This window comes from Panicum virgatum, chromosome 3K (genome assembly GCF_016808335.1).
Source record: "Panicum virgatum strain AP13 chromosome 3K, P.virgatum_v5, whole genome shotgun sequence".
In the NCBI taxonomy this organism is placed as follows: Eukaryota; Viridiplantae; Streptophyta; class Magnoliopsida; order Poales; family Poaceae; genus Panicum; species Panicum virgatum.
In genome coordinates, this window is record NC_053138.1 from 27,889,451 (window position 1) to 27,901,723 (window position 12,273).

The window sequence follows — 12,273 nt, forward strand, 5'->3', positions numbered from 1 at the left end:
GTATAGATACTATCCTATACCAACTAAAGGGAATAGTTTTGCCTGACACCACGTTAACAAACCTTGGCTTCAGTATTGATACTATCCTGCTCTGAAACCCACTAAACAAACTACAAAGAATACACCGACGGGTCGAAAGAGCATGTCGTATGTCTGCAAACTCTGAAAATATACTTTTGGATCCACAAATTTGTAAAGGTATGTCATTTAGGTTCGTCAACTCCAAAAGTGCATTTCTGGATCTATATCTTTTTTTTAATTTTTCATTGAAGGTCAATATATATCCAGGTGTGTACACAATGCTGACGTTAAACATGCTGACTGTATTTAACCTGTCTCATTTACCTCTCTTTTTCTCACTCTCTCTAATCTTAGCCACGTACCGGATTTCGTGACATCTATGTCGCTCTCTCACCCACCCACCACGTCCACTAGGGCACCCACTGGTTGACCGGGCCCCAATCACCATAGCAGGAGGCACCCTGAGCGGCGGTCTTAGATAGCCCAAGCAAGTGGCGGGATCGACAAGCGACCCGCCGGCCAAGAGGAAGTGGAGGGAGATGGAGCAGAAAACTAGGAGCAAAACGTCAATTCTCATCATAATCAATGTTGGCAGCGTTGGAACGTATAGTAATCGTGCCATGTCAGCGTTACGTGTATACATCATCATGTATGTAAGCATCCATGTGGAAGCCACATCATCGCCATATCAGCAGCCATGTCTCCATGCATGACGTGACAATTGAATCTGTGTTATTTATTTTTTATCATAAAAATGGGTTTGGTTGGGTTGCGGCCTGCGGGGGCCGGGGATATTTTGTGACAGTTTTAAAACATCATGGATTAAGCAATCTGCGACGATTTTATTAAAAACTTCACGCGATATAATCTGTGACGCTCAATACATTATGAAATTTGAGATCATTATAGATACTGGTTTATGATGGTTTTCCATTGATCTATGATGAAATTCAATTATCATGGATTAACAAATTTTTTGAGTGTGCGAATGGACCTAGAAATGCAAAGTTGACGGACCAAATGACACACCCTTATAATTTTGTGGATCTAGAAATGCAGTTTTGGAGTTGACGAGCCTAGGTGGCACACCCTTACAACTTTAGGGACCGTTGATCCATTTTACTCCACTAATTAATTTGGTTGGCCAGATCGTAGGCAGTGAGTGGTGGTGTGTGGGCCGATGAAAACATTTGTTGGTACTCCCTCCGCAGTCCGCACTAAATTGTAGTTCTAAATTATAGATTTGTTACGCGCTATACGCTATATCTGGACATATTATAATAAAAGTATATATCTAAATTATTAAAATGATCTATAATTTAGAATTTAGAATGGGGGAGGAAGTAGATTCCATGACGTATGGTGGTGGCGCACCAGTAGTGCTACGTGGCACTCGAGTCATTGAGTATTTGAGTGTAAATTAAGTGGTTAGCCTCCATCAAGAGGTGGAGCAAAACATCTCCTCGTGCTTGCACCTATGCATCTAGTTAACAAAAACATCTCCTCGTGCATGCTATGGTTACATCTACTCTCGTTAGATACGTTAGATTTTCGTGGGCAACAATGCCTTCGCCGATCTCTCTATGTCCTCAGAGCAAAGCATCTAACCCTTGATTGAGAAGAGACACATGACAAGATGAGCAAAGTGGAAGAGAGTGGACACCACGAGATACGAGGATGGGGAGTGCTCATTTTTACGCACTCCCTCCATCCCACAAAGGTTGTTCGTTTAGAAAATTTCAGACATATTATTAGTAGTGAAAAATGATCACATTATCCCTAAGTAACTATATCAGTTGTGATTGAATACTGCATTATTTATTTGGTTCCCTAAATCCTCAATAAATACAAATGTATTGGAATCAGAAAAATAGCATCTACTTAAACAGTTGATTGGCTCCATACCAATTATTTCATGGTATTTGATATTGATTTAATTTGATGGATTTTACTACAATCTAAACGAATAGTTTTTGTGAGATAAAATTTGAAGGCTAAATGAACGGTCTTTGCGGGACAGAGGGAGTAGATGATTACGGTTTGTTTGGTGAGTTTGAGGGGGGGAAAGAATATAATCATTGAAGACGGCATTTTTTTAGGACATTCCTTTGCGGGTCATTGCAGACTTTAAAAAACATTTGTAATAGGCATTACTACAGAAAATATACTTTCAGAATTATTAATTAAGTTTGAGCTTGCCATTGAAATTTTGTAGAGATAGATATCATGTCCATCATATCCCATCTACAGAAATATTATAAAAATTTGCAAATTTGCTCATCAAGCTAAAATTTGACCTATACCATTGTGATGTCGACAAAGATGCTATAATGGACGTGATATTCTACTTTCACTACACTAAAAAAGTTTGCAAATGTTTTATAAATTTTACTATAGACTATAGTGGGCGTGATATACACCACGATCAAATCTCCAACTTCATTTAAAAATACAAAATGATCAATTTTTAAAATTAATTTACAATAACTATATTACAATCTGATTTTCTGAAACTCTATGTAATGACTAGAAACATCTAAACATTTTTATCTATAAATATTTTTTTGATTATAGCAATTTTTTTTCAAAAACATGATATATAATATTATCACTAATGGATTTTAAACCAAAAGTTTATTTTAGATAGTTGGCTTTAAAAAATCATCTACGATATGTAATTATTAGATGAATTGTGAGAACTGTTTGTAATATCGTGTTGGTATAGACCTTTTTAGTGGTGATAGTTGATGAAGATTTGCAATTTAGGTGATAATAGATAATTCAATCTCTAGAAATAAATTATTTAATGCAAATGGCACACATGTAAATTGGACTAAGAAATAATCAATGAAGATAAATCAATTTTATTCAATGGTGCTGATGACTTGTCATTCACCTGTAATCCATACTAAGCCCGATTCAATGTTCCACCCGCTCCTCTACAAGGCGCCGCTTGATTTTTGAGCCAGTTTGGAACAAAGTACTGCTCAACACCTTGATTCCATTGAGTTTGTTGTTCTTTCATGAGATAATGGTATTTTTTTCATCCTATATCTCAGCTCCATATAATCTAAATCCTACTTAGAAACACCCAAGGCACGATATAAGATAACCGCTATAAATGGCATGATAAGAACATCTATAACATATTGCCAAAAAAAATAAATCCAAAAGCAGTCCCTTAATCGCGAATGCCTCTCCTGACTGGTGAGATAATAGGTTAGTGTCTAATTAATTGTTTCCTTGTCCCTTTTCCTCTCTCCCCCTACCGACATCATTTCTTTCTCCACTCTCTCCCTCCTCTCTCACGAGACATCGGGCGGCATCTCACCCTCATCTTCTTTGGCTCTCCCCCTCCTCTATGCGCTCCTATGCATCCTCCTATACCACCTACACCTCCGCCGCGGTAGGATGTGGGCCGATGCTAGCAGATCCATGTCTGACACAGCGGATCTGTGGTGCGACAGCGCATCCACTCGAACGGGGGCGATCCGGTGGAACTATAACATTGGATGAGCCGAGAGGTGTTCAGATCTACACCTAGTAGTTGGGTGGAGCGGTGGTCGAGCTCCACCTCCACCTCGTCTTCATCGACACGGGGATCAAGTTCCAAGGCATGGCGACAAAGGTGGGCGCCATGGCTCAACTTTTAGCTCCACAACTAACCATGGAGCAGTGGTGGTGAAGGTAGGCGAACCACCTCTTCTCCCCTCCTCTTTCTTGTCAGCAAAAATACCTGTGGTTGGTGGAGATATAATTGATAACATCCTATGCATCTCTAAGATTCCAAGTCCTACAAGTCTTTATGACCAAACAAAATAATGAGCCACAATCACATGACCATCAAAGTGAAAAATAGGCCCAATAAAAATTTGCATTTTAAAATTAATTAAGGGGGAATGCAATCCTTAGTTGCCAAAATTATGATAAGAACAACTCTGTTGATGACTTCACATAAATCATTGGTTGCTCGTGTTCTCCCTCCGGTGATGTCTTCCTGTGCAACCTCACACCCTAATCATCGGGACCCTAGGTTTTTTTTATAAAAACATATTTTGTTTATTGAGCACAGTGTACATCAATGAGGTCGAACTAACCCCAAGTTACGTACATTATGTAGCGCTGCTAAGACAGCACAAGAGGGTTTGTGATCCTCTGAAGAACAAGAGAAAGGAAAAGAACTGTGATTAGTTACAGTCTTTGCCTGCATAGCAAGACAGTGTGCATAGCAGTTCTCCTGCCTATTGATTTTAATCACCTTAAAACAACAGTTATCTTGGAGGTCTAAAATTTGAGAGAAGGGACCCTAGGTGTAGATGGAGGCTAGAAACACAAGGACCGACAACGAAAGGAGTAGAGTGGAGTATCAAGGTAGCAGCGGCACCACTAGACCCACTGGTAAGTAAAGCTAGTGGTAGGCGATATTGACAGTTGGGGTTGGGGTGCAAAAGAATCAAGCGCCATAGGAAAAGCCAAGACAATGGAGCGGAGGTGGCAAAGGTGCCGCACAGTGGGAGGAGACAAAGATTCAATCCTGAAGAGAGCGGAGACGATCTGACTCTGTTCATTTGAAGTTGGATTCGCATCCAGCGCCTAATAGCCATAAGTTCATAATCAGTTCGACCGAAAATTGTCCAAATTAGTTTTTTTAAAGTCCAAATTTATTCGTCTTGTCAAAATTAAAATGCAGTGTTCTGATTTCTTACGCTTCGTCCACCAACTATACTAAATCATGGGGTGAAGTACGTGCAGTTAGATTAGCTTAGGGGTGAGTGGTTGCCTGAATTTAGCTCAACCAGACTTCTAGGATGCGATCTTCCCTGTTTGGATCCTGGGACTAAACTTTAGTCCCGGAAAACAAACAACCCCTAAAATCTACTGGGAGCGTGGTTCATCCGCCCAACGAATTAACTGCTGTGTTGGACCACAACGGCAAGTTGCATGGCGTTAGCCTGGCCGAGAGGGGCCTGGTTCTCCGGATGCGGTACAGGAAGCTCATGCTGAAATAGCCGAATGATTCAATAAATTAAATAAAGAAAAAGACCAGCTATCATCCCTAACTGTCCTCGTCTGAAGAGCTAGATATACCGCAAAAAGGGGTCGGTGAAGAACACATGCAGTACAACATTTGGAGGGAGAGGGATATTACTAGCAATCCTAACTCCTGTACATATCCTTCAGCTAGTTGTTGCCCTGATCCTGCATCAAGGACATTAGCCTCAGCTTCGAGTACATATCGAAAGAGGCGTTGGAGAAGTCAGCCAGCGCACGGAACAGCTCTGGCAGGTGTGCCTTCAGGATTGACAGGGACTTCTCCCTGACCTGCTTGGATAGTTTATTGTGGGATTCAATCTCATCATCAAGCTTGCTCTTCAAGCTCTCCACCACGAATTTCTTCTCTGTGACTGCATCCTTGTGCGCTGTTCCCTCGCCGGTTTCTGGATCGACGTCAAACGCTCTGCGCTGCGAGTGCTTGTGGCACCAGTCCTCAAAAGCCCGTGCCTTCCGCATGTATTCCCGGCGAGTTTGCTCGCAGATCTCCTTCTGCTTCAATTCCTCATCTTGAACTCCTAATATAGTCTCCAAGACTGCTCGAAAACTGACAATGGCTGTCTTGGCGAGATCATCTGGCAGCTTGGTCTGGTGCTCGTTCCAGGCCTGAAGAAAGGCTTTGATAGGAGGTTGCTGCACCCTGGGTGGTGATGCTACTTTCTCCTTCAAGCTGCTCTCAATGGGTACAAGGTTCAGCTTCAACCAGCTATAGAGAGCATTTATGTATTCCTTTTGATAACTCATATGGTCAGTAAAATTTGTGATCCACTTATCTACAATATCACGCAGCTGGCGCGTGTGGCTGTGGTGATAATCACTTGTTTCAATATTTGAATCAGAAATGTCAACTGACTTCAAATGTAGCACAGTTTTCAGCTGGTTAGCGTGATGCACGTGCATGTCCTCCCACATTTTTGCCATCCTGAATTGATAGCAAAAAATAAAGATTATAAACCTGGTGCAGCTAAAGATCATTTCATTTAACAGAAAGTAATAAACCAAACAAAGCCAGAAAGAGAATGTAATGCCGCTAAAATCATAATCCCTATCCATGCATAGGAAGTCAGGTTAGGCAATAAAACTGTCGATGCTGCAGAGCAAGCCCAACAACCAGCATTTTCTGGTTACTAAACTGGAAAAGGATACAGAAGAGTGCTGCGCTCAGGTGTTCCATCAACAACGCACACAACTAAATCACAGAATAGGAAAGAAAGAATCTATTGGTTTTCTAAAAAGTAAGGATACATCTGAAAAGATATTTGTCACAATAATTAGCAATCTCATGCATAGTAGGAAAAAGCAATCCAGATAAATTACCTGTCCGCAAGATCCAATAGTCTTGGGTAAAGTTGATTATCACGGAGATGCTGAATTTCTGACACAGTTGAATCCATTGATTGCATATCAACTATGTATCTTGTATGCAAGTGAGTTACAGCAGCTTTCGTTTTCTCCAGAACCTCAATGGCAGCATTGTGCTTCTTTTGTCTATTTAACAAAGCAACCTTCCGCTGATACTCAAGTTTCATAATCTCACCAGCCTGTACAAATGGGGACAACTTTTAACGACAATCAAGTAGAATCCACACAGTTTCAAACTTTCAATGGTTCAGTTGAAACAAGCATCAATGCCAAAGCTATGAGCCTATGACTATATCAGAATTGCCTGATTCTTCTGTAATCAAGCATAAATGCTTCAAAAAACTTATGCAATTGGTACTACATTTCATTTTAGATATTAGGCAAAATGTAAAATGACCATACTAAAGCAACTATGCACTTGATTGACCAAATGTTCCACTCACATATTGATACAAGTTATATTACTTATGATTTCCTGCCACAAAGTGTGTTGATTATTCAGTAGTAAAAAAAGCACTACTAAATATTCCTTGCTCCTGTACATACATTTATAATTGTACTCCATAATTGGACACGAAAGACTTTCTCAATTGATCTTCCAAAGTGCACCCAAAAGCATAGTGCACTTTAGGCAAAAAGTCCTAAAATCACCTTAAGCACAAGGCATATGCGCACTTGATACACAGCAGGCAGCAGCCACAAATGAGGTCAGAGAGGTTGGCCTGGCCTAAGCAGCCCAATGCATCCCTCATCCCACAGTCCAACAAAAAAATTCATGCCTTGGGCACTACCATCGTTATCATGGTGTCGCCTAGCGTCCAGGCGCTTTTCCAACTGGGGCGTCTCGCTCGCCACGACTTGGCTGACTATGGCGTCCAATTGGTCGAGGCGGACACTGCACAACCGGAAAAGTGGCTGTGCACGCGGGGAAAAAGGGTGGCGGGGAGCGCACCGGGGGGGGGGGGGGGGGGGATCAAGCGCATATACCTCCCACGCGGGCACGCCCCATCCCTGCAGTGCGCCAAATCGAGAGAGTGGGAGGGAAAGAGAGGAAGAGGAGAGGGCGGCAGCAGCAGCACCTGGAATCCGGTGGCGCGCCGCCTCCATCCAGCCACCGTTGCTCCTTCCACTCCGCCTATTCAAGGCTCCTGCTGCTCCACGGCCTCTGACCTCCGCTCCGCCGATTCGCCCCTCCGATTGAACCTCCACATCACCAATTTGCCCTTCCGATCGGACCTCCCCCCGTCGATCCGCACCTCCGACCTCTGCCCCCATCAATTCATGGCTGCTTCCTCAGTTCCTCTGCTCAGCCTCCCTGCTAGCGTCCTTCACGTCGATTCTTCCTTTCACGTACACTCTTCTCTCCCCTCCTTTGCTCTTCCTTCACCTTCTTCCTCTGCTCTTAATCTCTTGGACTTGGATATACTGTGGTGATGTCTGCTTGTGCTTGTGCTTACTGCTTGCCTCTAGCTAGTGGTGCTGGTTGTTTGTGCTAGCCTGCTACGTGTTGATGGTCACTCCTGTGCTCTGTTCTGCTTGCTATATAGTCATAAGCATGCTACAAGGATCAAGCAAGCAAACAAGCGAAGCTGGAAAGAGAATGATCACTGGTACATATGCTCCAGAATTGGCAGCAAAAAGATAAGCATCAGTGTGTTTTTGTGCTGCTCCATTGTAGGTTAGGATATGAATATGGTGTCGCCTCACCGCGCGCCTTATTTGTCTAGGCATCTGGAAGGGGGTAGGTCGCCGTACCTCGCCTTGCCGCCATAAAAACCATAGGCACTACAAGTCCAGGAATCTTCTCATCCGGTCGAAAGAAGCCACAAGGCCCACAATGACATGGTGGTTCGTCCTCATCAATCACAACCATCTTCATGAATTACCAGTCCAGGACTCAAACATAGCAGCACTGCTGCTGCTGCCTCATCAGCAACTGTCCCCCAAAGGTCCACCTCTCTCATCCACCTTCCTCCTCTGCCTGCCCTGAATGATAGGCATCTATGCCATCAACATGTCAGCAGCAAGGGGTCGAGGATTAGCACAGATCTGGAAGTCCCACTCACAGGAAGATGTCCAATTTTAGCTACTGGGAGCTCGATCTGCTAGATTCGAGCAAGAATGTGGGGCTTCTAGCGTGGGCAATAGCTAGGGCATGCGTTTCTGCACCATGGTGACCTCCACGCCTTGATGATGGCACTGCATCTGGTTACAACTTGAGGCGCTACTGCTGTGCGGTGCTGCGCCCGTTTTTGAGCCAGGGCACATGCCTTTTGCGCATTTAACTAGAGTAAAGCACCAAGAAGGGCAAACATTTGAAAACCAGTACATACTGGCAGCAGAAAATGAAAAAAAAATCGCAGGTGTACCAGACCAATTTGGATACTAATAAGTAATAGCTGTACTTTGAAGTAAATGGGAAATTTTCTGAACGTCCAACTTTTCACCTCTTTCGAATAAGTTGCTAAAGCATAATCCCAACAGCTGTAGAATTCTAATTTCAATGGAATCATAATTGAACTTCCGTAGAACCAGTCGAAAATGTAAAGGTTCGTAGGCCAGCTAATAAAAAAAAACAAAGGAATGAGATGCACCTTCACTTCATCATAGAGCTTTTTCTCCCATGCTAAGATTTTATCTACTACAGTTGCCAAGGTCTCCCATTCATCGTTTTCGAAGTCATCCTTTGCATCATCACCATTTTGCATGCCTTTGAAGGATCTATTCCATGTAATTATTTTCATGACTCTCGCAGAATGATCAATATGCCCTGTAAAAATTATTGTGAACATGGTTAGAAGAGGGAATGTAAATAGGAAGCTATATTGCACTTGTGTTCATATATAAGTACAAGCACAAGTGAGGCATGGAAGAAAGTAATTTTATCATTTGAGTGGCGCCTAAGTAACTTTAAAGCATACAGTGTAACTATTAATCAGCCGGTAAGCCTTTTTATAGATAATTAGCAGAAGAGGTAAGTAATCTTATGAACTGCATCTGGATGCAAATTAATCAAAAGCATGTCATGTTTACATATGAGAATACATAAGAACATAAAAAAGACCTTTCTTACCTATGTAACTATAGTCCCATTCCTATAAAAGTATAAGTTAAACTTGTCTCTCTTTTAAATTCTGTATGAAAATAGATTAATCCGTATTGCACTAGGCGGCCAGCAGGTGGTGCGCGCCAAGTGCCTAATTATCAACTAGGAAAGCCAGGCAGAGATAAGTTGCCATGCAGGAAAGTGGGACCTGATGCCTACGCAGCTAGAGGCTTGGCAACCAATGTTTTAAACAGTTAAAACAAAGAAAGCGCATACAGGTGATCAAGATGGCATCCATCATCATGTGCCAAATACACAATTTAAGACAAAAATTGAGTCACAACATTGCCTGGATTTTGTGTACAAAGCATAGGCAGGTGACCTGTTGTTAGACCAAAACGCTACAGAAGACATTCTTACAGCGATGAAACTAAGAATCTCCATCTGCCCAGCGTATGACCTAATAAACGACAAAAACAGAGGTGCCTTTCGCACATGGGAACCTCAAAATGATGTGATGTCGCATTGTGCAGACAAGCAAGGAAACATCACGTATTTAAATGATTAAGACACGTTTTTTTAATGCCAAGAAAGATAGTTCTTAAAAGTTCCCTGCTTATGCTAAAAGGAATGCACAACAGTTTTCTGTCCTTTGTGGTTGTGTCACAGTTAGTAGTATAAACCAAACAGATAACACAATTACTAGCTACTACTATGATTCCTGTCGACAATTCTACAAATCTTAAAGCACTAGCAGTTTTCATCAGCTATTAAAATTGAAGACATATTTCATTCTTATCAACAAAATACTTTCAGTTATGATTCAGTTTTTTGTTTAAGAATTTGATCTCTTCATAGAGGAAACCCTCACTTCGTTCTCTTCTTTGTTGCCAATTTTAGCAGTCCTTCACTTCAACATCTAATCTGGTATTTCCATTATGTGCCTTTGCCATATCATTAAAAAAGACAAACAAAGTCAAAACTGCGATGCTTACACACAGGACAAATTGTATTAAAAAAATAAACTGTAGACTGGACAGGCTATACATCACAATGAAACCTGCATTCCAAGTCCAGCTCGCAGTTAGAATACACCATCAAATTGGTCCTTGCACCCACATAATCATAAATGATCAAGATACACACTTACACTTGTAATACAGAACAATAATGATGCAATAACACGCCAATGATTGTGCCAAAAACCTCTTCAACCAGTAGCTGCAAGAACCCTTGTGCACCCGAATGTTACCAATTGGGGAAAATGGGATAGTGGAGTGTGGGAGCTCCCTTGACTTTTGTAGCAACTCCACCACCACCAACCTCTGAGACACTAGTTCTCGACCTCTATCTACTAAAGAATCCATCACATCACTATCGCCATCAGCAAAAAAAATCAAATTTTTATGACAAATCCCACAGAAAAAAAAAACACAAGAGCCCACCACCTGGGAGCCTAAAACATCCAAAATTGCAAGCATCAGGGCACAATCAAGTCGCTGACCTCGGTTGTCGGCGAAATTGGAGTGGTAATGCATCCTGTTGGCCTCCAGCACCTTGGATACCTCACCAGCGCTCTCCGACGCCTTCAAGAACCTCTCGTCGATTTCAGTGAGCACCCGGAGGAGGTCCACACGCGGCATCTCGGCGGGGACTACCTTCCCTGCCTTACCACCGCCAACCAGCGTGACCGGCGGCGCCGACTCTGTGTGCTGGTGGTGCGCCGCCTTCTTCCCCTTCCCCTTCTTCTTCTTGGACGAATTCTTCGGGGGCTTCGGTGGCAGCGACGGAGGCGGCGTGACCATCTCCGGCGTCCGCGGCTCCTCCTCAAACTCCTCCGACAGTGGCACCGCAGCCGGCGGAGGAGGGGAAGGAGGCGGGCGCGGTGGCGATGCCGGGACGTACTTCTCTTCCGGCTCAGCCATAATCTCGTCGTCATCGGGCGCGATGGAGGCCATCCCCTCGTCCATGGAGAAGAAATAGTCCCAAGTGTCAACCCCAGACTTCAGCTCCGACGAGGGCGGGGGAGGCGGAGGCGGAGGAGTCACCGGTGTCTCCGGCGGCGGCGGCGACACGGGCGGCGGCACCGGCGGGCGGTGACGCAACCGCTGCCGCCGGTCGTCGAGGTGGCCGTCGTCGTCCTCCTCCCTCTCCGCCGCCTCCTCGTCCTCCTCCCTAATGGAGTCGGCATGGAGCATGGCGGGATTCTTGGTGCCGGCTGAAGGCGGCAGGGGCATGCTGATGGAGCGGTGGATCTTCGCCGGCGACGGCGAGAAATCCGGCAGCGGCGGCGGGGGCGGCGGCAGCGTGTCGAGCGGCGGCGGGGGCGGCATTATCTCGTCCGCCCCCGACGCGTCGGAGGGCCCCGCCGCGGCCGCGCCGGTCCCGCCCTGCCGGGCGCCGGGCGGCGGCGGCAGGGGCACACCCTCCCCGTGCGCGAACTCGGAGAGCGCGGCGCCCGTGTCCCTGAGCGAGCAGGCGTAGGCGGCGTGCGCGGCGGCGAAGGCGTTCCGCGCCGCGACGGCCGCCTTCATCAGCTGCCGCCGCTCCTTGCAGCGCGCCACCGCCTCCTCGTTCTCGATCCGCGACTGCGCGCACCCCATCTCGTGTCTCCTCTCTCTCTCAACCTCAGCTCTCCTCCCCCTCTTCCCCCACCCCTCCACCACCTCACCGCATTGCGCCCCCACACAAACCCCCGAAGCCGAGCAGAGCGAAGCAAAGCGGAGGAGCAGAGCAGGCGAAGGGGGCGAGCGGCCGCCCGGTCGGGTGGGGTGGGGTGGGGTGGATCTAAC

The 12,273-nt window shown here is 44.9% G+C and overlaps 1 protein-coding gene across 1 annotated transcript; it reads right to left on the reverse strand.

Annotated features, from left to right (window-relative positions):
• Window positions 1–5,016: 5,016 nt before the first annotated feature.
• On the reverse strand, window positions 5,017–12,084 carry LOC120698802 (protein ALTERED PHOSPHATE STARVATION RESPONSE 1-like). Its single transcript, XM_039982543.1, has 4 exons — window positions 10,986–12,084; window positions 9,030–9,205; window positions 6,391–6,614; window positions 5,017–5,995 (listed from the first exon to the last, which is right to left on the reverse strand). The coding sequence occupies exons 1-4, from the start codon at window positions 12,082–12,084 to the stop codon at window positions 5,203–5,205; spliced, it is 2,292 nt and encodes a 763-aa protein (XP_039838477.1). The 3' UTR covers window positions 5,017–5,202.
• Between the last annotated feature and the right edge of the window lie 189 nt (window positions 12,085–12,273).